The following is a 25,645-nucleotide window of genomic DNA, read 5'->3' as shown; positions in this document are numbered from 1 at the left end:
GCAGTTTCTTTGAGAGTGTGTAGCACAAGCTGTCAGCATAGTCTGTGTGGTATGTAACTTGTAATGGATTTTTTTTACCTTGAGTCCTTTTGGTATGATGTCCATCTGTTTGCATTTGAAAAGGAAGATGTCTGTCTGTATCTGTATGAGTTTTTTTCATGAAGTTGATGGATTTCCACTCCATATGGCTAAATTCAGTGCCTTGCATAATGACAGGTTTCAGAGTAGCAGCCATGTTAGCCTGTATCCACAAAAAGAAAAGAAGTACTTGTGGCACTGTAGAGACTAACAAATTTATTTGATCTAGCCGATCTCCTGCTTAAAAGGATCAGACTTTTGGAGGGGAGGATCTAAAAAAAGCTACTAGGAGCAAGAATCCTCTCTCTTAGCACCAGTGCTTGAGGTCATCCTGTCCTTTCGCTGGGGAGACAAAAAGAAGCCACTTTGGGCCTCTGGCTCTTTCTTTGCCTCAAAATCAGTCTCTCATTTCATGACTTCATTTCCACGGCTGCTGGTGAGTGATACTTCACTGAAAGGCTCCTATTGGAGTAAGCAAATTAGGAACAAGAGCATATGGGACAGTTGAAAGTTAGAGTTGCAAGTTCTGTTTAAAAATAAATAGAATTTAGCTGTCAGCCTAGACACTTTGATTTCCAATTCCTTCTTCTTGCAAAGCTGCTTCTTTCAGCCCTCCTTTGTTAAAATGACAGCTCTGTCAGTCCTTTGTTAGATTTGACAGTTTTGTGACTTACTCTTTAGGTCTAGATAATCGGTATAGAAAAGTACATTAACTAAAGTTTGTAAAGGGCCAGGATATTTGGAATTTCACTTATCAGATACTATTGCAGAAGTATTGAAATCAATATCTGGACAGCACCATCTTCTCTCCACCCCTTCCAAGACTCATCACTAGCTGACAGAAAAATGTACAAGTGGAGAGCGGTGGCTTTTCTTTGATTAGTTGAGAACTAATAATTAGTGTCTCACATCTTGGGGGGGTGGGGGAATATTTCTAACAGGCTTTGACTATATGCTCATTTCAGTTTTTCTTAGAGTACCATAAAAATAAGTTAAACATTGAACTGCTGTTTTTCCATTTAAGGGAAAGGTATTTTTTTTTTCATCTGACAATAAATAGTCTAGTTAAGTAGACGAACTATGGGAGGCCAAAATAAATACTGAGGCTATATATTGCCTTAGGTCTCAAAACATCAACAGCAGGAAATGGTTCCAAAGAGTCCAACCTCCCCCCGGCAGAGACTTTTTGGTTTTTGTTTTGTAATGGGAATTCTGCTCACTTAACTGTATGGCAGAGAATGATATAACTACTTGTGGGGTGGGGAATATTACAAATATTCCTTCTCTCCTCTTGGGGATTAGTGACCACTCGGAAAAGCTTTTTACAGATTATGGTAGTCTTGCCCTTCCTCCCATCCCCCAAATCTACTACTCAACTATGAGTTCCTGCTCTAATGGTTAGCCTGGGTGGTTGAAAAAGGAGTAGTCAATAAGGGCCTGACCCAATGCCCATTGAAATCAATTAGTGGTTCCACTGATCTCAATGCGTGTTTATCTCAGACCCTTATTGACTGCTCCTTTTCCAACTACCAAGTTTTCCTTTGGGGGTGACCTATTGGTAACTTGGCATACAGATAACTGAAGAAGCACAGTTTTTGTAATTTTAGATATATCTGACAGAGCTAAAACGACTACCTCTCTCCTAGCAAAGGTGCTGCATTTGAGGTGGAATGCAGTGTGGTGGGTTCCTTCCACATCAGCCAAAATCAGCAGGCAGTGAAAGTTAATACCTATAATACTATTTTATTGTCAAAACTGCTTAGCACTTTGAAATGTCAAATCTATTTGGCACTACCCTACTGATGACGAACTGGAGCTGTGGTATAACTGAGGTATAGTAATATTTAATTCCTGGTTTTATACTTAAATCATGGTAGAACACTAAATAGGTAAATATGTCTTAATCACAACTGAATTCAAGCTTGAGCAGGTAATGGTCAGTAGTTTAGATAAGGCCTATTTTAATTGTTAGAGGAGCTTTTAGTTGTTCAGAAGAACATGTACTGTGCTGTCCCTTCTAGGAGACCAGTAATTATAGAGCAAGTATTTTTTACCCATTTCAAGAATGTAATACTAGGTAAACTGTCAATCTAAATTCCATTACATACACTGCTGCTGACTTGTCTGATGGTAGGGCATCCAGTCTCACTAAGCTGCAGCATCTTACCCAACTAAGAATAAAGACAGTCAAGCTTGCACAGTACAGGAACATGTGACAGACTAACTGCCCCACCTACTTTCAACTTCCACAAAGACAATGAATGTAACTTAGTTTGGCTGTTTTCTATTTTGCGATGGAAAAGTCTCCACTACTGATAGCGGGAGTTAAACGAGCAAAGTGAATCAATATCCTATCTTATAAAACAGTGAGACTACACAGCAATTGTCTGTTTCCTAGTCTTAGTACCAGTGAAATAAAACTGTAGTAAGCCACACCAGTTCCAACTGTTGAACTGCAGTATGTTAACAGGAGCTTTCAGCACAAGCCTTTATGTAATAAGATTCCATAAGAGTCACTCTGAAGCCTAGAATGGCTGTAGAGGCAGCGTGAGGCAATCGAAACAGCTACAAGCATGGCTCAGGGTTTTTTGGTTAGAATAGCATCAGATTGAATCCTCACTGGCTCTTACAGTTGGCTATTGTTCAATTTTTGAATTCTCACCCCCTTTTGATTTTAAAATGTACATCCCTGCAGTACACAGCTACATTAAGGTGTATATCCATGCCATGCTAAGAGTCCAGTTACTATGCTATCTTGATAGCTAATTCATGCAAATGTCATTGGTTGTATGAGGGAGACTGCACAGCTGGTGGAGTACTTGGCCCAACTCCACAGTTCTTCAAAACCACCTCATTCACCACCCGCACACATGAACACAGATCTTCCAGGACTGTCACTGTGTATGTATCACTCTTAAAAACCAAGGATTTCTGACTCAGTGTGAAAGGATGGAAACAGCTATGAACATGGCTGGGAGCTTTTTCCTTTAGAATATCGGCAGGTTCAATGACTGGGCCCTGTGAGAGCCGGATGGGATGTTAGAGGCCAAAGGTTCGGTGGCGGCTGGAATGCGACAGTTGATCAGAGGAGAAGCTATGTGGGGTGACAGAGCTGGTTGTGCCTCCAGCCAGGGGGCAGCTCTGCGCACAGGCTTTGGGGACCATGTACAAACAGCAACATGGCTCACTACAGCACAGAACAAGAGCCCCAAGATACTACCTACGTATGTAGCTTTACTGCTGCTGTATATGGTTTCCTGTTCACTGGTATGTCATAAATACAAAGGGAAGGGTAAACACCTTGTAAAATCCCTCCTGGCCAGAGGAAAAATCCCTTTCACCTGTAAAGGGTTAAGAAGCTCGGATAACCTCGCTGGCACCTGACCACAATGACCAATGAGGAGACAAGATACTTTCAAAGCTGGAGAGGGGGAGAGACAAAGGGTCTGGGTCTGTCTGTGTGATGCTTTTGCCGGGAACAGAGCAGGAATGGAGTCTTAGAATTTAGTAGGCAATCTAGCTAGATATACGTTAGATTCTGTTTTGTTTAAATGGCTGATAAAATAAGCTGTGCTGGAGGGAATGGATATTCCTGTTTTTGTGTCTTTTTGTAACTTAAGGTTTTGTCTAGAGGGATTTTGAATCTGATTACCCTGTAAAGTATTTACCATCCTGATTTTACAAAGGTGATTCTTTTACTTTTTCTTCAATTAAAATTCTTCTTCTAAGAACCTGATTGCTTTTTCATTGTTCTTAAGATCCAAGGGTTTGGGTCTGTGTTCACCTGTACATATTGGTGAGGATTTTTATCAAGCCTTCCCCAGGAAAGGGGGTGTAGGGTTTGGGAGGATTTTGGGGGGAAAGACGTTTCCAAGTGGGCTCTTTCCCTGTTATACATTTGTTAGACGCTTGGTGGTGGCAGCAATAAAGTCCAAGGGCAAAAGGAAAAATAGTTTGTATCTTGGGGAAGTTTTAACCGAAGCTGGTAAAAATAAGCTTAGGAGGTTTTTCATGCAGGTCCCCGCATTTGTACCCTAGAGTTCAGAGTGGGGAAGGAACCTTGACATGGTGGCAGAGCGGTGGGATTAACTTGAAATCATCTTGAGATCAATTTGAGATTTTTTTTGAACAAGAAGCACAGATTTTAAAAAGGAAATTTTTTTTCCCTTTGGGCTGCTGGAAAGCAGGTTTTCAGCTGAAAACAGGTTTTGTTTTGTTTTTTTTTGTTTTTGTTTTTTGTTTTGGTCTCTGCTTGGGGGCCAGAGCAGAGACAAAAGGGAATTGTCTTTTGTGAGCTGGAGTTTTCTCTACCTAAAGGCAGGGTAGTTAACATCCTGCAGGAAAATTCACAAGTCTTCAGACCTGAAGAAGTTTTTTTTAACCTAAGAGCAACTAGAGGGGTTTTCTGTCTATATGTCTGGAGACAAAGGTGTTAGGGTTTTTTTTTTTTTTGGTTTTTTTTTTTAGGATTTTTCTGTAGGCTGACAATCACTATCAGAGAACATAGGTATCCAGTTACAGCACAGCAAAACTTTACAAGCCAAGTTTTTTGTTTGTTTTATTTCTAACCCTCTGGTGTAAAGTTAGTTAAAAACAGAGAGGCAAACATGACAGAAACCAAGGCACAACACAAATTGGAGTTAACCAGACTGGAGGCAGAAAAAGCCCTCGAGGCTGCCCACAGGAGAGCTATGGAGGCAAAGGAAAAAGAAATGGAGGCAAAGGAAAAAGAGGAAGCATGAACTGGAGATGGAGAAGGTAAGGGCTGAGCGGAATCTACTGGATAACCCTAACAATCCTTCCCCAACAATCCACAAATGGGAGCGACTATGTCCACAGTATGATGAATCCAGTGATATTGCTGAATATTTTCTCACCTTTGAGAGACTGTGCACTCTCCATAAAATTCCTGAAGCTCACAAGATGACCACATTGGTCACAAAATTGACTGGAAGAGCTCCCGGACATATTCAATAAGATTCCTATTGATGAGGCTTCTGACTATAATAAGTTCAAGGATTTGGTTTTAAAGCAATTTCAAATTACATCTGAAACGTACAGAGTAAAATTTCAAACCCTTAAGAGAGGTCTGGACTAAGTAATGTGGCTTATCTAAACCAGATGAAGGATTTGTTAGATAAATGGGTCGAAGGAAGGGGTGTCACTAGCTTTAACGGAATGTGTGATTCGATAGCTCAGGAGCAATTCCTGAATATATCCAAGGAGGAAATAAAACGGTGTTTATGGGATAAGGAAATGGACTCAGCAGAAAGTCTTGCTTCTTATGCTGATCAATACAAGCAATCCCAGACCGCCAGAGAGGCGGGGCAAGCTGGAACAAAACAGGTGGAGGGAGGAGAGAGGAACAACCCTGGTCGCAGTTGGAGCGGATACCAGAAGGGACACCCTCAGACCACACCCTACTACCGGGGGCAGCCCAAGGCCCCAACTACACACTAAGGAATACTCAAGACACCTTATCCTGCCACACTGTTCTCCAGCAACCTACCTCGCCCCAGTGACCCGTCAGCTGGATGATATTTTAAATGTATCGAGACGGGGCATGTAAAGGCCAACTGCCCCAATAACCCCAACAGATTATAGTTCATTGCACTGGAATCACACCAGAGGTCCTCAGGCCCAAATACCCTCAGAGTGGAGGGAAACTGTGAGTGTGGGCGGGAAGAAAGTCACCGCGTGGAGGAACACTGGAGCACAAGTGTCGGCTATCTATGCTTTCTTACTGGACCCAAATTTAATCGACCCAGAGATCCAAGTGACAATTCAACCCTTCAAGTCCAACTCTTTCAATTTGCCTACAGCCAAGTTGCCTGTCCAGTACAAGGGCTGGTCAGGAACGTGGACTTTTGCAGTCTGTGATGATTATCCCATCCCCATGCTGTTGGGGGAAGACTTGGCCAATCATGTGAAGCTAGCTAAGAGGGTGCGAATGGTCACCCGCAGCCAGGCTAAACAAGCAGTCATGCCTAGCTCTGTTCCGGGAAACTTCTACCAGGACCCGGTCAGAGGTGATGGACCCGGACACCAGGCCAATGTCTGCAACAGCAGTAGTGGATCCAGTCCCAGAGACCCAGACAGAACCAGAACCGGCGGAACAACCAGCCCCAGACCCATTTCCAGCACTGAATCCAGTACTTGCAACCCCAACACCAGAGGGCCCCACTGAACCTGAACCGGCAGCAGCTGATAACACTACACCAGAGGCTCAGCTGGAGCCTGAACCCCAACAAAGTGCACCAGCAGAGAGCGGATCACAGTCAATGGAAACGGCTCCATCCCCTACGTCGCTCCCAGAGGGACCAAGCCTAGGTCCACAATCCAATGAGGAACTGATGTCTCCAGCATCAAGGGAACAGTTCCAGACCGAACAGGAAGCAGATGAAAGCCTCCAGAGAGCTTGGACAGTGGCACAGAGCAACCCACCACCTCTCAGCTCTTCTAATCGATCCAGGTTTGTTGTAGAAAGAGGACTTTTATACAAGGAAACTCTTTTTGGTGGACACCAGGAAGACTAGCATCCTCGGAGACAGTTGGTAGTTCCAACTAAGTACCAGGTTGAGCTTAGCCCACGATCATCCTAGTGGCCATGCTAGGGTGAACAGGACCAAAGACCATTTGGGGAGGTCATTCCACTGGGAGGGAATGGGCAAGGATGTTTCTACCTATGTCTGGTCTTGTTAGGTATGCCAAAAAGTGGGAAAACCCCAAGACCAGGTCAGAGCCCCTCTCCAGCCACTCCCCATCATTGAGGTTCCATTTCAGTGAGTAGCTGTGGATATTCTGGGTCCTTTTCTGAAAAAGACACCCAGGGGAAAGCAGTGCATACTGACTTTCATGGATTTTGCCACCTTATGGCCAGAAGCAATAGCTCTAAGCAACACTAGGGCTAAAAGTGTATGCCAGGCACCAGCAGATATTTTTGACAGGGTAGGTTGGCCCTCCGACGTGCTCACAGATGCAGGAACTAATTTCCTGGCAGGAACTAGAGAAAGCCTTTGGGAAGCTCATGGGGTGAATCACTTGGTTGCCACCCCTTACCATCATCAAACAAATGGCCTGATGAAGAAACTTAATTTGGGGGCTATCATACGTAAATTTGTAAATGAGTACTCCGATGATTGGGACCTAGTGTTGCAGCAGTTGCTCTTTGCCTACAGAGCTGTACCACATCTCAGTTCAGGGTTTTCACCATTTGAACTTGTATATGGCTACGAGGTTAAGGGGCCATTACAGTTGGTGAAGCAGCAATGGAAGGGGTTTACACCTTCTCCAGGAACTAACATTCTAGACTTTGTAATCAACCTACAAAACACCCTTCAAACCTCTTTAGCCCTTGCTGAAGAAAACCTACAGGATGCTCAAAAAGAGCAAAAAGCCTGGTATGATAAACATGCCAGAGAGCGTTCCTTCAAAGTAGGGGACCAGGTCATGGTCTTAAAGGCGCTCCAGGCCCATAAAATAGAAGCGTCGTGGGAAGGGCCATTCAAGGTCCAGAAGCGCCTGGGAGCTGTTAATTATCTCATAGTATTCCCCACCTCCAACCAAAAGCCTAAGGTATACCTTATTAATTCTCTAAAGCTGTTTTATTCCAGAGAATTAAAGGTTTGTCAGTTTACAGCCCAGGGAGGAGATGACACTGAGTGGCCTGAAGGTGTCTACTGCAAAGGGAAAAGTGCTGGTGGCGTGGAAGAGGTGAACCTCTCCATGACCCTTGGGCGTATGCAGCAACAGCAGATCAAGGAGCTGTGCACTAGCTATGCCCCGACATTCTCAGCCACCCCAGAACTGACTGAAGGCGCATACCACTCTATTGACACAGGTAATGCTCACCCAATTAAAGTCCAACCTTACCGGATGTCTCCTCAAGCTAAAACTGCTATAGAATGGGAGATCCAGGATATGCTACCGATGGATGTAATCTGCCCCTTTGGCAGTGCATGGGCATCTCTAGTGGTTCTAGTTCCCAAACCAGATGGGGAGATACGTTTTTGTGTGGACTACTGTAAGCTAAATGCTACAACTCGCCCAGACAACTATCCAATGCCACGCACAGATGAACTATTAGAGAAACTGGGACAGGCCCAGTTCATCTCTACCTTGGACTTAACCAAGGGGTACTGGCAGGTACCCCTAGATGAATCCACCAAGGAAAGATCAGCCTTCACCACACGTTGGGCTGTATGAATTTAATGTACTCCCTTTCGGGCTGTGGAATGCACCCGCCACTTTCCAAAGACTTGTAGATGGTCTCCCGTAAAAGTTTCCCAGAATCAACTGGTTAACATCGTCCTTGAGATGTGGAAAATATTGTTAGTCTTTATATACTTGGTAGTATATTGAGTATTGAGAGGTACATGTGTCTTATTAACTCTGTTTTCTCCTAGAGTTCCAGGAAGAAGTCACAGCCAGCGCTTCACCCTATCTGTGATTTGGGGGGGGCTGCATCAAATATAAAGGCAAGGGTAAACACCTTTAAAATCCCTCCTGGCCAGAAGGAAAACCCTTTCACCTGTAAAGGGTTAAGAAGCTCGGATAACCTTGCTGGCACCTGCCCAAAATGACAAATGAGATGACAAGATACTTTCAAAGCTGGAGTGGGGGGAGAGAAACAAAGGTTCTGGGTCTGTCTGTGTGATGCTTTTGCTGGGAACAGAAAAGGAATGGAGTCTTAGAATTTAGTAAGTAATCTAGCTAGATAGGTGTTAGATTCTGTTTTGTTTAAAGGGCTGATAAAATAAGCTGTGCTGGAGGGAATGGATATTCCTGTTTTTGCATCTTTTTTGTAACTTAAGGCTTTGCCTAGAGGGATTCTCTGTTTTGAATCTGATTACCCTGTAAAGTATTTACCATCCTGATTTTACAGAGGTGATTCTTTTTCTTCAATTAAAATTCTTCTTTTAAGAACCTGATTGCTTTTTCATTGTTCTTAAGATCCAAGGGTTTGGGTCTGTGTTCACCTATACAAATTGGTGAGGATTTGGGGGGGGGAAGAAGTTTTCAAGCGGGCTCTTTCCCTGTTATATATTTGTTGGACTTTATTGCTGCCACCACCAAGCGTCTAAGGGCAAAAGGAAAAATAGTTTGTATCTTGGAAGTTTTAACCTAAGCTGCTAAAAATAAGTTTAGAGGGTTTTTCATGCAGGTCCCCACATTTGTACCCTAGAGTTCAGAGTGGGGAAGGAACCTTGACAAGTGTATGCTGCTTTATAGTAGCATGTTTACTAGTGTGATGTTGAGAAAACAGACACACTGATGTGAAGGCCTACCACAAATACTGAAGTTATCTGGTCCAAGAATTAGACAAGTGAACAGTTTCCATACATACCGATATATAGGAACACTATTACCAGTATCGCTCTAAGCTTTGACCATACCTACTGCCAGGAAAGAAAGCTATGCTCACTGGTCACAGCAACCCTAAGGAAAAAGTAATCAGATACAGAGCACAGATGGTGGATTACTTGAGCCAGCTGATACATCTGTACAACAGCACAGGCTTTCATCTACTAATTACCCAAGTAAAGGTTTTCTGTAAACAATACAGAAAGCAGAGAGCAGCTTTGAATAGCTAGATCACTACTGGCTTGTGAAAGCCTTTAGGTATTAACTTTCAAAGCACTAAGATGGATGCACGAAAAATACATGACAAAAAGGTGGTCACAGTATCATTCCAGATGGGGAAAACTGAGGCACAGTGATGGAAGCAACTTACCCAAGGTCACCCAGCAGGCTAGTGGCAGAGCCAGGCATAGAAGCCAGAGTTCTTGTGGGTGCATTGGTGGTTGTGTGTTTTTTTTTTTTAAGATGGCCTAATCTATTTAGATAGATGCAGCCTTCTGTGTTTGTTTGGTTTAGCTTAAAAGTTAACTCAGTTTTGTGCTGAGTATGACTACCCCTTAATGGAACTGTGTTGGAAAAATAAATGAACTCCAGAGCAACTGTTACTTGTTTTGTTTATTGAATGGTTGAAGCACATGGTAATAAAAATGGAGTATGGTTAAGTGCCAGTTATTGGTCCATTTTTACCACCAAAAACAGGTTTTAACACTACAACTAGTAACATGCATGGAAAGAATTAGGAGCATCATATAAGCATCTGCAGTATATTACATTAAACTTTAAGCACCTAAACTATTTTTTGTAGTTGTAGTTTCCCAACTATGTATAGACCAACCACACCAGTGTTCTTACCTATTATCTCTCTGCAGTCCTTTTAAATGCAGCAGTGAGCTGATAAGATCTACACCAAGCCTCATTTTGGCTATGGTTCATGGTGGTGGCTGGAATGTAAAAAAACCCAAATACTGCTTCAACCAGAATTCTTCTTGTGGAATATTCCCAATTTGAAGGCTTTACATAAATAGTGCTATAATCTGTTTTTCCCTGAACACTACATGTGCCATTACAAATATTTACATCAAACATTTACATCTGGTTCATGATATACAACACAGCTTAACAATAGTTTCTAAACCTCCAGTGTAAAAAGTTTAAATCAGAAAGTCGCTATCGTTTCAGTGCATTTTTTTCACATTTATTCACAAGGAATACAGGGTATTATTTCTAAAATTCATTTTGTGTTACCAAAATGGAATGAAGGTATATAGTTTAGTAATAATTAGGTCATGGTTTTATAGCAGGCTGTAGATTCACTTTTGTAAATCCACTCTGGTAGTACTACTCACATCTAAAGAGAGCCAAAAGAAAACACAAGGAACCATTAGAGAAATAAAAGCATCTTTAAAGACGTCCACATTTAACCATGCCAAAATATTATTTTAACACACTTCAGAAGTGGCCATACTCCTTTCCCAGGAATGAAGTTCAATCCATTCTTATCTTCTGATTTGTCATTCTGTAAATAATGCTGTCATAGCCAGGATCCATGTTCCAGAGGTGGTAGGAGATTACAATCACAGCTAATGCAAGGCCTATCATGAGCCACAGAACTATGTTGAAGACCACAGCATAGTTGAAGTTGTATGAATATCCTAGGTTATATGAGGTGCTCTGCAGGGAAAGGAGGAAAGTATGGTTTAAAGAAGAAGTGAGACATCTGGAGGCCAGCAGTCACAATGCTCCTGAAGTCAGCCTTCACGCAAAACATTTCTGATTATACTAACATTTGGATATTTTGCACAGGCAACTCTGGAGTTATTGGCACAAAATACTAATGCACTTAAGTGACTAGCATGATAAATGGATACAAGGTCTTCACTTACTATGTTTGTTCATCATACCTAGTGTCTAAGCCACTAAAAGTTTAAAAGGTTGCTACACTATCAAGTCAATATTCTAGTTCTGCAAAATGGAGTGATACACCCATTCACATTTTTAATAATTAATCTGCAGAACAGGGGTTTAAAGCACATTCACTACCTGTGCAGTCTGGAGAATGGATCGACTCTTCCTCACAAGGGGAGTATCAAATGTCTTTGCAGTCACCACCTCTACTACCGCATTCCCACCATAGAGATTATACATCTCATCTGCAAACTGAAAGATCAACAATAAGTTAGTTTCAGATATATGCAATAGTTATTAATCTGATACTCTTGTAACAGAAGATGCACCAACACAGAAGATCTGAACAATCTGGAGAAATCATGGAAGTCTCCAATGATTTGAGTCTGCTAATGAATGCCAACTGTTAGCTAGTTTAGACCATCTCTTTACAGACCACTGGATACTTGTCCAGGATCTTAAGAGTGTCTTACTGACCTCCTCATGTGCTCTGATATGAAAGGTGCTATATCTCATTACACATACTCTGGGTCATTTATTTCCCCAGTTCTATACTTAAATTAAGATTCCTACCAGAGAGAAATTCTGATCAAATGTGAACATTTGACACACACTGGACTGCTGTATATGAATGGAATATTTTACAGAAGAGATATTTAACTTAGTGAATTAAGGATCTAGTATTTTGGCATCAGACTTTGGATACTAGCAAGATGGAGTTGTCTCAGCTCTTGATGGACATTTGTTTAGATAAAATCCACAACTGGCAGCCTGCTCAGGAAAGGAATGAAACAGCAGGTATTTGGGAAACTTGGAAATGGTAGAGCTGCTCAAGGTGGGAAAAAAAACACACAGCACCTGACCATATTGTGCTGAGCTAAAGCTAGAGCTATTTCCTTCACATTTTCAGCCAGGTTAAGAAAGAAAGGCCTATAAACAAAGTTTCTGTTTTTAAACCAACTCATCAGGACATACTGATTTACACATTTGTTAACATCACCCTCTGACTCCTTCACGAACAGCTCTGACCTGCCGAAAAGTCCCTCCACTACCTTTCTAGCTGAGGAGTGACCAAATTACAGAAGTATGATTTGATAATTGACCGACGGACTAGAGTTTACCCAACCAAGAGATGGTGAGGCCAACATAAAAATGGCAATTCACAGCAGAATGCTGTACGACCAATGAATATTGATGTTCAGCTGTCTTGTTAATATAAAACCAGTATTGTTCAATTAGAATTGTTATTCAGACAGACTTTACAGAACAGTATTTATGGCAGATCTCCTTTTACCTTTTGCAGGGAATCAGCAAGAATCTGAGAGGCATCCTTGAATTGCTGAGAATCTTCCCCATACCGTTTCCCAATCTCTTCCAAGCCAGCCAGTTCCAGTGAATACAGATCTGGGGAGTGATCCTTTGCCAGATGCTTATGTCTAGACAGCTTAAGAGGGCGGGGGGTGGGGGAGGGAAGTGAACCACAGGGAAAAAATGGGTTAGTTTAAATACTCAGTCCAATGAGATTTAATCACTGATTGAGTCAGCTTCATTTTTGTCTGACATATTCCATGCAGACTTAGAATTCTGCCAGAACTTGCCATCTTGGATCAGAGAAGTTGTCTTCAAAATGGGAGGCAGAGTAGCAAGAGCCTGGGGAAGCTTATGCTAGAGATTGTTTTAAAGAGGCATATGCAACAAGAGTTTCAGTTCCACTGGAAGGGGTCTCATCTATAAACTTAAGGAACACCTACGGATTTATGTCAAAATCCTGATTCTAATATTGCTGTAGTAAGTAGAGAGCTTGCATAACAGCATGAAGAAAAATGCATAAATTGCATGGATGCCCATGGTTTCCTGTGCTACTAAATTGACCTTTGCTGTGAATTCTATTAATATGAAGTTTATTTTTTCTGCTGTCCAGCTATATAAGCAATATTTCTTCAAGATGTGAAATCTCAGGTATTTGACTTCCTCCCCCCCGCCACCAATCACCAGAGAATTCAAGCGCCTCACAATCGTTAATGAATGCACCCCCGGGACCCTTATGAGCTAGGGAAGTGCTATTATCCCCATTTTGCATCTGGGAAGTGGAGACAGATTATGTGACCTGCCCAAAGTTACACAATCTGTGGGAGAACAGGGAATTGAACCTGCCTCTATCATCACTGCATTTTTTTTAACCTTACGTTTCTGGTCTTTGGTATACTGGCAAGTCCTCGTAGACTAAGGCCAAAAGGGACCATCACAATCATCTAGTCTCACCTCCTGCACGTTGCAGGACATAACCTCACGCACCCATTACTACAATAGACCCCTAATCTCTGGCTGAGTTACTGAAGTGCTCAAATCATGATTTAAAGACTTCAGGTTACAGAGAATCCACCATTTACACTAGTTTAAACCTGTAAGTGACCTAGGCCCCATAGGAAGGCAACCTTCCTCCCATGGTGTCTGCCAATCTGACTTGGGGAAAATTCCTTCCCAATCTCAAATATGGTGATCAGTTAGGCCCTGAGCACATTGGGAAGACCTACCAGCCAAACTCAAGAGCCCTCCCCATCTAGTGTCCCATCACCAGCCATCGGAGATATTTGCTGCTAGCAGTGGCAGATCGGCCAAATGCCATTGTAGGCTGTCTTATCATGCCATCCCCTCCATACATTTATCAAGCTCAGTCTTGAACCCAGTTACGTTTTTTGCCCCCCACTGCTCTCCTTGGAAGGCTGTTCCAGAACTTCACTACTCTGATAGTTAGAAACCTTCATCTAATTTCAAGCCTAAACTTATTGATAGCCAGTTTATATCTATTTGTTCTTGTGTCAACATTGGTGCTTATCTTAAATAACTCATCTGCCTCCGTGGTACTTCTCTCTCTGATGTATTTATAGAGAGCAATTATATCTCTCCTCAGCCTTCTTTTTGTTAGGCTAAACAAGCCATGCTCTTTGAATCTCTTCTTGTAAAGGTATGTTCTCCATTCCTCTGATCATCCTAGTAGCCCTTCTTTGAACCTGTTCCAGTCTGAATTAATCTTTCTTAAACAAGAGACCAGAATTGCACACAGTATTCCAGATTAGGTCTCACCAGTGCCTTGTACAATGGTACTAACACTTCCCTGTGGCTACTGGAAAAGCCTCACCTGATGTATCCTAGGACTGCATTAGCCTTTTTCACAGCTGCATCACAGTGGCAGCTTGTAGTTAGCCTGTGATCAACCAATACACCCGAGTCTTCCTCCTCCTCTGTCATTTCCAACCGATACATCCCCAGTTTCATGAAAAAAAATTCTTGTTGTCTTAGTCCCTAAGTGCATGATCTTGCACTTTGCACTATTAGATTTCCATCCCATTTCTATTACTTTAGTTTTCAAGATCATCCAGATTTTTTTGTATGATATTCCTATACTCCTCCATATTGGCCATACCTCCCAACTTTGTGATATCTGCAAATTTTATTAGCACACTCCCACTTTGTGTGACAAGGTTATTAATAAACATGTTAACTCCAATTGGTCTCAAGACCAATTCCTGAGGAACTCCACTAGTAACCTCCCTCCAGCCTGACAGTTCACCTTTCAGTATGATCCTTTGTAGTCTCCCCTTTAACCAGTTCCTTATCCACCTTTCAATTCTCATATTAATCCCCATCTACTCCAATTTAACTAATAATTTCTCTTGATAGAGTTCTACATAAGCCTTACTGAGAACCAGGTAGATTAGCTCTATTGCATTTCCTTTTTTTTTTTTTAAACAATCAGTTCTCTTCTCAAAGAAGGAGATCACATTAGTCTGGCATGATCTACCTTTTGTAAAACCATCTTGTATTTTATTCCAGTTATTGTTCATCTCTATGTCCTTAACTAATTTCTCTTTCAAAGTTTGTTCCAAGCCCTTGCATACAATTGAAGTCAAACTAACAGGCCTGTAGTTTTCCAGATAACATTTTCCTTTTTAAAAATTAGGTATTATATTAGCAATTCTCCAATCATAGGGTATGACCCTCAAGTTTACAGATTCATTAAAAACCCTTACTACTGGGCTTGCAATTTCATGTACCAGTTCCTTAATATTCTTGGATGGAGATTATCCTGGCCCATGATTAAATCCCACTAAGCTGTCCAAGTTTGACTTCCACTTCAAATATGGTCATTTCTATTTCCATAGCCTCATTTCCATTAGCCACTCTCCCACTATCCCTAAGCTTCTCATTAGCTTTATTAAAAATGGAGTCAAAGAATTTGTTTAGGTGTTGAGCCATGCCTAGATTACCTTTTATCTCCATCCCATCATCAGTGTTTAGCAGTCCCACTTCTTTCCTTGTTTTCTTTTTATTTATATGGCTATAGAACCTTTTACTATGAGTTTTAATTCCTTTTGCAAAGTCCAACGCTGCTTGGCTTTTGGCAGTTCTCACTTTATCCCTACACTTTCTGACCTCCAAGAAGTAGTTTTCCTTGCTGATCCCTCCCACCCCATGTAGGCTTGCTGCTTTCTCTTAAATCACCTGTTTGAGAAGCTTGCTCATCCAGCTTGGTCTGAAATCCTTCCCTATAAATGTTTTCCCTTGTCTGGGATGCTGGCTACAGATAGCTTCTGCAGCTTTGACTAGATGACCTCTCAAGGTACCTTCCAGTCCTATGATTCTATAACAACTCTGTACTGAAATTTAACCCACACAGTCAGCTATGGCTTTTGACTACTGGTTGTGGAAACATGCACTAAAGCAGCAATATGCAACCTCTTCACCTAGAAGGAAGAACAATCATTTCATTTCAAGGTGGTCAAGGAGCCAATACCAGGTACATATTCTCTACCCTGTTCTACTCCCATTGCACCATTAGTCAGCATATAAAGAAAACAGGAACCACCCACAAATCACCTGCTGGGGATTCCCCAGAGATGTTGAAAGGGAAAGCAGCAGCTCAGAGTGCCCCAACTCACACCATGGTTTTTGCAGGGGGACAAGAAATGATGCCACCTCCCCCATTTTAGTGGCAGAGCTGATTCAAACACTTCAGTTTAGAAACTGCAGGGTACATCTCAGGGAACACATTTTCAATCTCTAAATACACATTTTATTAAGTCACTTTTGAAGGCCACAGTTCAAATGGTTCCTGGGAATGCATTTTGGACGTCACTGCCCTAGAGATCTTCATACATAGGATGTCAGAATTTAAGAAAAGTGTCTTTCAAAATTCCCTCAATCATATATATGAGATATATAGAGTGTGTTTGAAAAGTTGTGCTCACCAAACTGGAGATATCGTGCAAGACTTGTAGTTCTGACAGAAAAAGCAGGTCAACCTAGGGGAGAGAGACAGGTATTTTCTGAATAGAAACCGAAGATGAGGCAGCCTAGTTTTGTTGCACATCTCAGCAGACTGCAGCTATAAGCAATAGCTTTTTGTTACTGGATCAAACAATGCCCAAAAATCAATTAATCACCATCTTCTAGTACTTAAATATTGAAACTTGGGGGAAACTTCCCCCTTAGACAACAAAAAGATGAAAAACAAATAAGATTATTTCTTAAACTGAACTCAGAAAAGTAGATCAGAGGCAGTTTAATTAAAGCAGTATTCATCGGCCACCGTCTTACCTCATTGTTTCTGCTGAGGGAGTTGAGGGGAAGTGAACTGAGAATGGAGTTATCCTGGAAAAGGCGGTTCCGTAGCTGTCGCAGCGTGACGGAAAGGTCTTCAAATACAGAGTTTGCCTTTCCCACCATATAAACTCTCTGTAAGAACCATCATTATGTAAATATGAACACAGTTCAGTTTTGGATTTTTCAAATTTTATAGATTAATTCCATTACACATGTAGGTGCTTTTGTAATACAAGATGGTCATACAGCCAAGAGGTTTAAGCACATCAGTTCCCAATTGTGTGGTTTAACTCTTATTTCAAATGGTTTAGGAGAATCATCAATACTCACTTCCTCACTGGGAGCCAACTGTAAAACTACAGGGGTTTCCTCAGAGAACAAGGTGTGAATAGCATTTGCAACACTGTCAAGACTGAAAGGAACAGCCTGAAAAACAATAAAGCTCTAATAAGGAATTCTGGCCAAAATGGGGTTAAAGCAACATGTCCCAAGGAATTTCCATCCTTATCTACAAGAAATGTGACTGTTTTGAACATTGATTACACACTTGTGCTTAAACAGAGACATTTATACAACAGTCAGCATGCAGCCAGCCTTAACTGATAAAAGTGCAACAGATGTGTCTATGCATTGTGGGCATGGTATCAGCATTTTAATACTTTCCCCGGAAATTTAGAAAAAGGGAACAATTTTAGAGTCCTTTGTTAAATACAAAATTAACCTCATTAAATTGTATTAAAAATGAAGATGCAAAAAGGAAAGGAATGCATACTATCCACCCTACAGCTAAGATGTTTTCTATAAAAGAAAATGCAAACTTCATATGCTCATGTTAAATCTACAAGGGGTGCCTGGAAATTCAGAGTAAGGGTTCCCAAAGCAACCTCACTGTGATAGAGTTCAAAAGTTCAATGCTAGACAATGACACAAAATATAAACTGGTTAGTTGTGTCAAGATAAAGACATTCCTTGAGGGATGTTGGAGAGGCACATGGCTTATGAAGAGATAGATGGACTAATTTAATAAATTAGTATTAGTTTTGTTCTCAAGAACAGTTCAACTTTGCAAAGTTTTAGTCACCCATTCACTTTTGATGACTGAGTAAAATATTAACTACTTCATCATTATGATAAAAGGTGAAATAGTAGGTTTTCTACCTACAATAAAACATTTCGTGAAGATTTTGCAGAGGTTGACTACTCTTTCAGGAGTCTGTAGGGGTATTCAGAGTTGATTCGCTTTCACCCTCAAAAGGAAACATTTTCCAAAGCTGAGGAAAAATGAGTGAAATTGATTGGGAGGAATAGTTTAGACAGAGAAATGTGAATTAAAACTACAGTTCTTAAAGAAGAGTTTATTAGATTGCCAAAAAGACATGATTCTACAATCAAGAACAAGGACAACTTTGGCTAAAAGCCCATCCAGGTTCAGGGGCACAGTGATGGCAACAATTAGAAATTTAAAAGCAATACGTAAGTGGAAAAAGGAGGAAGTAGAAATAAATTAGAAGTTATATGGTATAAAAAATTTATGAGGGAAGGTTGGGGAAAAATCTGGCTGGCGAGGTTAAGAACAGTAAGAAATTAAAGCTTATTTGGAACAAAATAAATTTTAGCAACAGAATAAGCCCATTACTAGACAGATGGTTAAATTGTTAATGATGGTATAAGTAAAATAAATATTTCTGTTCTGTATTTGAAAGAAGCAGGATGATGTAGTCTTATCACATGAGGATGATGAAGTACTTTCCAGTCCATTAGTAACTAAGGAGAATGTTAAACAATCATCTACTAAGGAAAAACAATTTGTAACCACCAAACCTAGATTACATGTACCCAAGAAGCCTGAAAGAGTTCGCTGAAGAGATCTGGTTTGCTAATGTTAATTTTTAATAAATCTTGGAATACTGGGGAAATTCCAGAAAATTGGAAGAGGACTAATGTTGTGCCAATATTCAAAAAGGGCAAGCGGGATGACCTGAATAACTATATACCAGTTGGCTTTTCCATTCTTTTCCCCCAGGATTGATGTCAGGCTAATACAGGATTCAACTGATAAAGAATTAAAGACTAGGCATATAATTAATGCCAGTCAACTTGATTTTATAGAAAATAGATCTCAAACAAACCCGATTTCATTCTTTAATGAAATTACAAGTTTGGTTGATAAAATTAACTACACATTTGTGATATACTTAGACTTTGGTAAAGTGTTTGACATTCTGAGTACTGATATTGTAAAGTGTCAATTTTTAAAAGTACATGCAAAATGGATTAAGAACCAGCTAACTAATCAATCTCTAATTGTCAACGTGGAAATCATCATTGAATGGGAGTGATTCTAACTGTGGCAGGATCAGTACTTGCCTCAATGCTATTCAACATTTTTGTCAATGATCTGACAGTAAACATCAAAATCATTGCTGATAAAAGATGACACAAAGATTGTTGGAGTGGTAAATAATGATGAGGATAGGGTAGTCATACAGAGCAATCTACATTGCTTTGCATGCAGGGCCTATTCAAACAAGTGGCTTTTAATACTGTCAAATGCAAAGATATACATGTAGGAATAAGGTACGTGGGCAATACCTACAGAATGGGGGACTGCATCTTGGAAAGCAGCGACTCTGAAAATGATTTAGGATTCCTAGTGGACAAGCAATTCAATATGAGCTCCCAGTGCAATTCTGTGGCAAAATGCAATTCTTAAATATATAAGCAGGGGATTAGTTAGTAGGAATAGGGAGGTGACTTTACTTCTGCATACAGTATCGGTGAGACTAAAACTGGACGACTGCATCCAGTTCTGGTGTCTACATTTTAAAAAGAATTTTGAAAGATTGTAGAGGGTTCAGAAACCCACAAAAATGATTGGAGGACTGGAGAAAATGCTTTATAGTGGAAGACTTAAAGGGAACCTGTTTAATTTATCAAAAAAGATTGAGAGGTGAGTTAATTTCACTGTATAAGTATTTTCACATGGAGAAAATACCATGTATTCTAAAGGGTTCTAATCTAGCAGAGAAAAGCATAACACGAACCAATGGCTGGAAGCTGTAGGTGGGCAAATTCAAATTGGATGTGAGGCACAAGTTTTTAACAGTGACAGCAATTGAACATTGGAACAAACTACCAGTAGAAGTGGTGGATCCTTCACTTCTTGATGTCATCAAAACAAGACTAGTTGCCTTTCTGAAAGATGTGCTTTAGCCAAACACAAGTTACTGGACTCAATGCAAGAGTAACTGAGTGAAGTTTACCATCCTGTGATTTCCAGGTCAGACTTGATCTAACGGTCCCTTTTGGCCTTAATTCTCTGACTCCATGAAAAGGTATGTGAAGTATAAAAAGCATAACTGGTGAAAGGTTAGCTTGTGGGATTTTTTTCGAACATCAAGCAATACTTTCAATATTAACAGAAGTATGAGTAACAGACACAAATACAAAAAATTGCAGATACTTACATTCTCAACAGGGTATGAAATTCCATCTTTAGGCATCACCAACTTGTCTACTCCCTTCACAATCACCAGAACAGTGGCTCGAGGACGATGAAATATATCACCCACTGCAAGCCCAGGCCAGGAAAGGTCCTGGTAACATATTTAAAAGCAAAAACTTTTGCTTAGCTTAAAATCAAATCAAACTATATCAAATGGTTAATGTAGAGAATTTGCAGTGATATCAATGAATCTTCATAGAGAACCCACTGGAAACTTAGTAGGGAGTCTAAAAGCTTGAAAGGATCTACCACCCCACAAAAGTGTGTTCCCCTTTCCCCACGGAAGTTTCTTTGTTAATTCTCTATTAACAGCAGGCCATCCATAACATTATTGTAAGAAAAACTGTCATTCACATACTGTACAATGTTGGCTTATTAAATGGCCTATGTGGCTATTGAACCAAGTTTCACAGTCAAGACTGCCACATTTCACAAGATTCGCTGAAAGAGTCCATTTACAATGATATTAAAAGCAACTTCCCATGATTTGAGGGAAGTAGCAAGCTTCTCTAGTATGCCGGTAGCTGTAGGAATATTTTTATTCAAATACATGCTTTTTATAGACCAATAATATTTATCCAAAATGGAAAAATACATTGCCGGGATGTTTCTGGTACAACTATAAACAATAAAAGCTAATGATTCTGACATTTAAGTAGAAGTAATTAGGCTCTAAAGCAGTGGAAGGGTTCTGCAACACAGACGGATGCTTTGGCAACTTGTTAAGAGCAAGAGCTGGGTCTATTTTGCATGTAATTGTATATTCGCAGAAATTACATGAACATTGACCAAGGTATTTTTCAACCACAAAAAAGTTACTCAATACAGGTGTCAATTTTACAAGACCAAGATAAATACACTTTAAAATTAACCATGTTTGCTATGACCTCTATATTCCTTATAGGAGAAAGAGAAATTGATTGAGATCCCCATTAACAAAAAAAAAAAGATTATTATTATTATTATCCTACAGGGAGAGAATGACAGAAGGATTAATTTTGGAGACCCCTATTTTAACATTTCAGCCTGTTCAGCAAATAGGGAAGTTCAAATCTATTACGTGTTTCAGATTGCCCAATAACTTAACAGTGCATTAGTACACACTGTGATCACTTTTTAAAAAAATTAAAGTTTAAATGCCAGAGGGTCTGAAGAGAGAACCCTAAAAATCCCCTACAGCGCAGTTTCTATTCTCCTAGATTGTGATTCATGTCAAGACCACAAATTAAGGCTCCAATCCTGCAGTGAGCTCCCCACAGCTGCAGGAGTCTGCCTGTACAGAGTTTATTATGGGATCAAAGCCTTCATCATGATACACCACTACCCCGAATAACACGACCTGATATAACACGAATTTGGATATAACGCAGTAAAGCAGCACTCTGGGGGCAGGGCTGCACGCTCCAGTGGATCAGCGCATCTGGCTCCAACATGCTGCTCTGAGCAGCATGTTAAGGGTGCTGGGCTGGGGCTCACGGGTTGGATAAGGGGCAGAGGGTCTTGGGAGGTGGTCAGGGACGGGGGGATTGGATGGTTCGGAGGTTCTAGGGGCAGGGCAGTCAGGGGACGGGGGCATTGGATAGTGCGTGGGAGTCCTGGGGGGCCTGTCAGGGGGTGGGGATGTGGTTAGGGGTAGGGGCAATCAGGGGACAGAGGGGTTGGGGGTGTGTCTCTCTGGATGGGGCGGTCGGGGACAAGGAGCAGGGGGGGCTCAGATGGGGTGGGGTTTTGGGAGGGGTGGTTAGGGACAGGGGGTTTCTGGAGGGGGAAGTCAGGGGACAAGGAGCGGGGGGGGGGGGTTGGATGGGTCAGAGGTTCTGAGGGGCCAGTCAGGGGGGCGGGAAGTGACTATTAATAATGGAAATGCTCGAGGCCAAAGCAAGTTTGATACAATGCGGTTTCACCTATAACAGTAAGATTTTTTGGCTCCTGAGGACTGCGTTATATCGGGCTAGAGATGTACTGATATCTACTTTCACTTTGTGTGTTTGTTTTTCTGAGTGGAGGAATAGCTAGCTGTAACATAATTTGAAGGGTTCTCCCCTTCCCCACACTCTTCTGACATTTTGTTCTTTATGTGGGGGGAGGAGGGGAGGGCTGCTGTTCTGGACAGTCCAAAGGGCTCTCACAGTTAAGCAAGGACCATTTAGCTTAGAAGAAGAAACAGACTACTGAACAGAATAAGTTTTCCATTTCATATCACAGATATCCCAGGAAAAGCAGCGTGGTGAAAATCATGTTGCCTAGTTGGCCAAAAAGTATTTGATTTTACCTTGTGCCTCAAGCGGACGTTCAGTGCATGTAGTACATAATCAGCTTTGTTTAACGGAGAAACTACTAAAACTATTCTTAAGAAGTTCTGCTCTTAGTTTCAAGACAGCAAGTGTAGTTACCTGTTAACAGGGTATTTTCATAGTCCAAAAGATAGCACACAAGAGGCCCTGTAGACATTTTATTATTAATCATCATTTATATTAAAGAGCTAACTGCAATAACAGTTTCACTGTAGAGAAGGAAGAACACAAGTTAGATTCCCAAGGTTTCTGAATTTCCTCTTAGGGGTCTGTTTTACTAGTTCCTACTTTATTTCCAGCACATTTTATAAAACCTGTGTACCACAACTACAACTGAAAACTCTCAGAAACAATTTATCTGAATTTTACATTTTACAGCTTTTTCAAAATGAAACCTGAAACATACTTCTTGAACAGAAAAGCCCATGGATAATGCAGCTATGTCTGGGATCCGCTCCCCTGGTATTGGCCAACTTCCATCTCGGAAAACGACAGATTGGGGTGATCGTAAGACACTAAACTCATCACCGGAGACACCTAAAACAGAAACACCATTGACAGGCAAGTCTGGTAAAGCATGAGTTTCTTAAAACCCTGTGAAGCAGATGTGTATTGCAACAACGTCTTCTTGATTCTCAGCCTTCCAGTGCACATATCTACCAAGTCAAGAGAGAGAGCTGAAGAGAGCCATTAATTTCAACGTATTAGGATGCAATGGAAAATTCCAGTACAGTTATGTATAGACAAACTGGGGTATTAAACAAAATCAAGGCACAAAAACTTGAAAGAGGTTCTATTAGTAAATTAGTTATACCATTTTGACCTTGGGGAAAGAGGGGTATGCTCCAAAACCTGATTCTGGATCACAAATTCCAGGCAGGTGTTGACAGTAAATATAAGCCATGATATGACATGACATATTCATACCAACTGAACAAAGTATGTCTCAAGAATTTCAATTTGTTGCTCTCAAAACAATGACAGGCAGAAGAATAGAGGAACAGGTCAACCTACAGTTGTTTGCCAAAACTTCAAGCACTTTTTTATTGATGGCAGCTCATCCTGCTGAACAGCTGCAGTTTTCATAGAGTAAGGACCCTCATTTCTAAGGACTATTTTTCTGGATCAATATGGGTGGGGGCAATTTACAGACTAACAATAATAATATTGGTAGCCTGTCAGCCTTAACATGTTTCTTTACTAATTTACAGGCTAACAAGACACTCACACAATTTACTCTGGACAATTTGGATTAGATATGGTATCTGATTTAGAGCTTTTTCTTTTTTAGACCCAATTTTCCTGGCTAGGTTGACAGGCACAAACAGTTAAGTTACTTGCTCAAGGTCATAGTGAGCAAAACTGCATTTAAACTCAGGAGCCAACCATTTTTCCAGCTATGCTATAATCATTTGACCAAAAATGACTCATTGGGTTACATGTTCCGTGAAGCCTTGGAACACAATTTTGATTTACAATTCGTCAAGCATATTCCTATCCCAACACTGAAGGGTAATGTAATCATAAGGAAAGGAGGACTTGTGGCACCTTAGAGACTAACAAATTTATTTGAGCATAAGCTTTCGTGAGCTACAGTGTTAGTCGTTAAGGTGCCCCAAGTCCTCCTTTTCTTTTTGCGGATACAGACTAACAGGGCTGCTACTCTGAAACGTAATCATAAGGAGTCACTTTATGGGTCAGAGTGGTAACTCTTTCCAAGACCAGAAAGTTCTGGCATTAACCACAACTGACACTTTGGGTCACCCCCTAGGACACGGAGGCCACACGTTGGACATCAAAGGGCAGCTGTGTGAAAGGAGAATGTCTGTGTTCCACAACTGGTCAACTTTTTGAACTAACCCCACTGGTCTGCCACAGAGGTAGGGGGAACTGCCTCCCCCGCAGCACCTCCGAGGCGAGCAGGGCAGGCCCCCAGCAGCTGCTGCAGAGAAGGGCTGGGGCACCGATTCCTGGGGCGATGAAGCTGGCGAGGCCCTGGGAACTTGGGGATACCGCCAGGCTCCGGGCCGCAGCGGCGCGTGGATGCGGCTACGCGGGCTCGCTCCGTCCGCTGCGGGTCATCCGCGAGGAGCGGCCCTTCGGCCGAGACAGCGACCAGGCACCCGCCCGCCCGCCCGCCCGCCTGCCCCCGGTCTTCCCACAACGGCCGCCGCCGGCGCTGCCTGGCGACAGGGCCTCGGAAATCGCCGCGGACTCCGAGGGCAAGTCACGGGAGCGGCCCGGGCCGATCCCACCGGCCCCGTCAGTCAGCGGGAGCCGCGCAGCGACTGAGCGTCACCCGCCCCGCGCGGGCTGGGCCGGAGCCTGCCGGGCGGCGCCCGAGCCCGAGCGGCACGAGACACAGGCAGCAAAGCGGCACGAGCCCCCCCCGCTCCCCTGGCTCCGCCTCGCGCCGGACCGCGGCCGCCCCCTCGTTAGCCTCGGTTACCGCAACCGCCTCCCGCTCATCCCTAGAGCCGCCGCCGCCGCCGCCGCCTCTCCCCGGGCCGAGCTGCGGCGAACGCTGCCCCCGGCCCCCGCGGGAGGAAGGAGCTGGGGCCCCGCGCTCTGCCGACCCCCCCCCCCCCCCGCTTACCAGCCAGGAACGCCGCTGCCAGGGCCCAAAGCATCATCCCCGCCCGCCCCATCCCTGCGCAGCCACGGCCCGACAGCTGGGAGACTGGGGCGGAGTGACGCCGGCGCCGCACACTCTGAGCCCCACAAACCCCGCCCTCCCGAGAATTCTGACTGACAGTCCCGCCAGCCACTCACAGAGCGCCCATCTGGTCGGTCCGAGGGGCAAGGGGTGGGACTATGATCTGAGTGATAGGAGAACTGACCACTCATAGTCTGAGGGGTCTCTTCCTCTCCCCTTCCACTCTCTCCCAGTGCGTCACTG

The 25,645-nt window shown here is 42.3% G+C and overlaps 1 protein-coding gene and 1 long non-coding RNA gene across 2 annotated transcripts; one reads left to right on the top strand and one right to left on the bottom strand.

Annotated features, from left to right (window-relative positions):
* The first annotated feature begins 359 nt into the window (after positions 1 to 359).
* Positions 360 to 10,037, top strand: LOC122458241. The gene is made up of 2 exons (XR_006278164.1): positions 360 to 1,910; positions 9,774 to 10,037. It is a non-coding gene; the product is annotated as an uncharacterized LOC122458241 (long non-coding RNA).
* Positions 10,036 to 25,528, bottom strand: ATP6AP2 (ATPase H+ transporting accessory protein 2). Its single transcript, XM_038390874.2, has 9 exons — positions 25,343 to 25,528; positions 23,153 to 23,283; positions 20,415 to 20,543; positions 17,278 to 17,373; positions 16,942 to 17,079; positions 16,593 to 16,646; positions 12,638 to 12,787; positions 11,479 to 11,595; positions 10,036 to 11,109 (listed from the first exon to the last, which is right to left on the bottom strand). Exons 1-9 carry the CDS (start codon positions 25,392 to 25,394, stop codon positions 10,924 to 10,926), a joined length of 1,053 nt encoding a protein of 350 aa, XP_038246802.1. The 5' UTR covers positions 25,395 to 25,528; the 3' UTR covers positions 10,036 to 10,923.
* Between the last annotated feature and the right edge of the window lie 117 nt (positions 25,529 to 25,645).

This window comes from Dermochelys coriacea, chromosome 1, assembly GCF_009764565.3.
Source record: "Dermochelys coriacea isolate rDerCor1 chromosome 1, rDerCor1.pri.v4, whole genome shotgun sequence".
NCBI lineage: Eukaryota > Metazoa > Chordata > Testudines > Dermochelyidae > Dermochelys > Dermochelys coriacea.
This window is presented reverse-complemented; position numbering and strand designations above follow the sequence as displayed.

Bases quoted from the DNA above. Each gene is read 5' to 3' on its own strand.
- ATP6AP2 (XM_038390874.2), bottom strand. From the start codon at position 25,394: ATGGGGCGGGCGGGGATGATGCTTTGGGCCCTGGCAGCGGCGTTCCTG. The intron at 17,080-17,277 runs GTGAGTATTGAT...TGGTTCTTACAG, and splicing joins AGTTGGCTCCCAGTGAGGAA to AGAGTTTATATGGTGGGAAA. The intron at 16,647-16,941 runs GTAAGACGGTGG...TCTCTCCCCTAG, and splicing joins CCCTCAGCAGAAACAATGAG to GTTGACCTGCTTTTTCTGTC.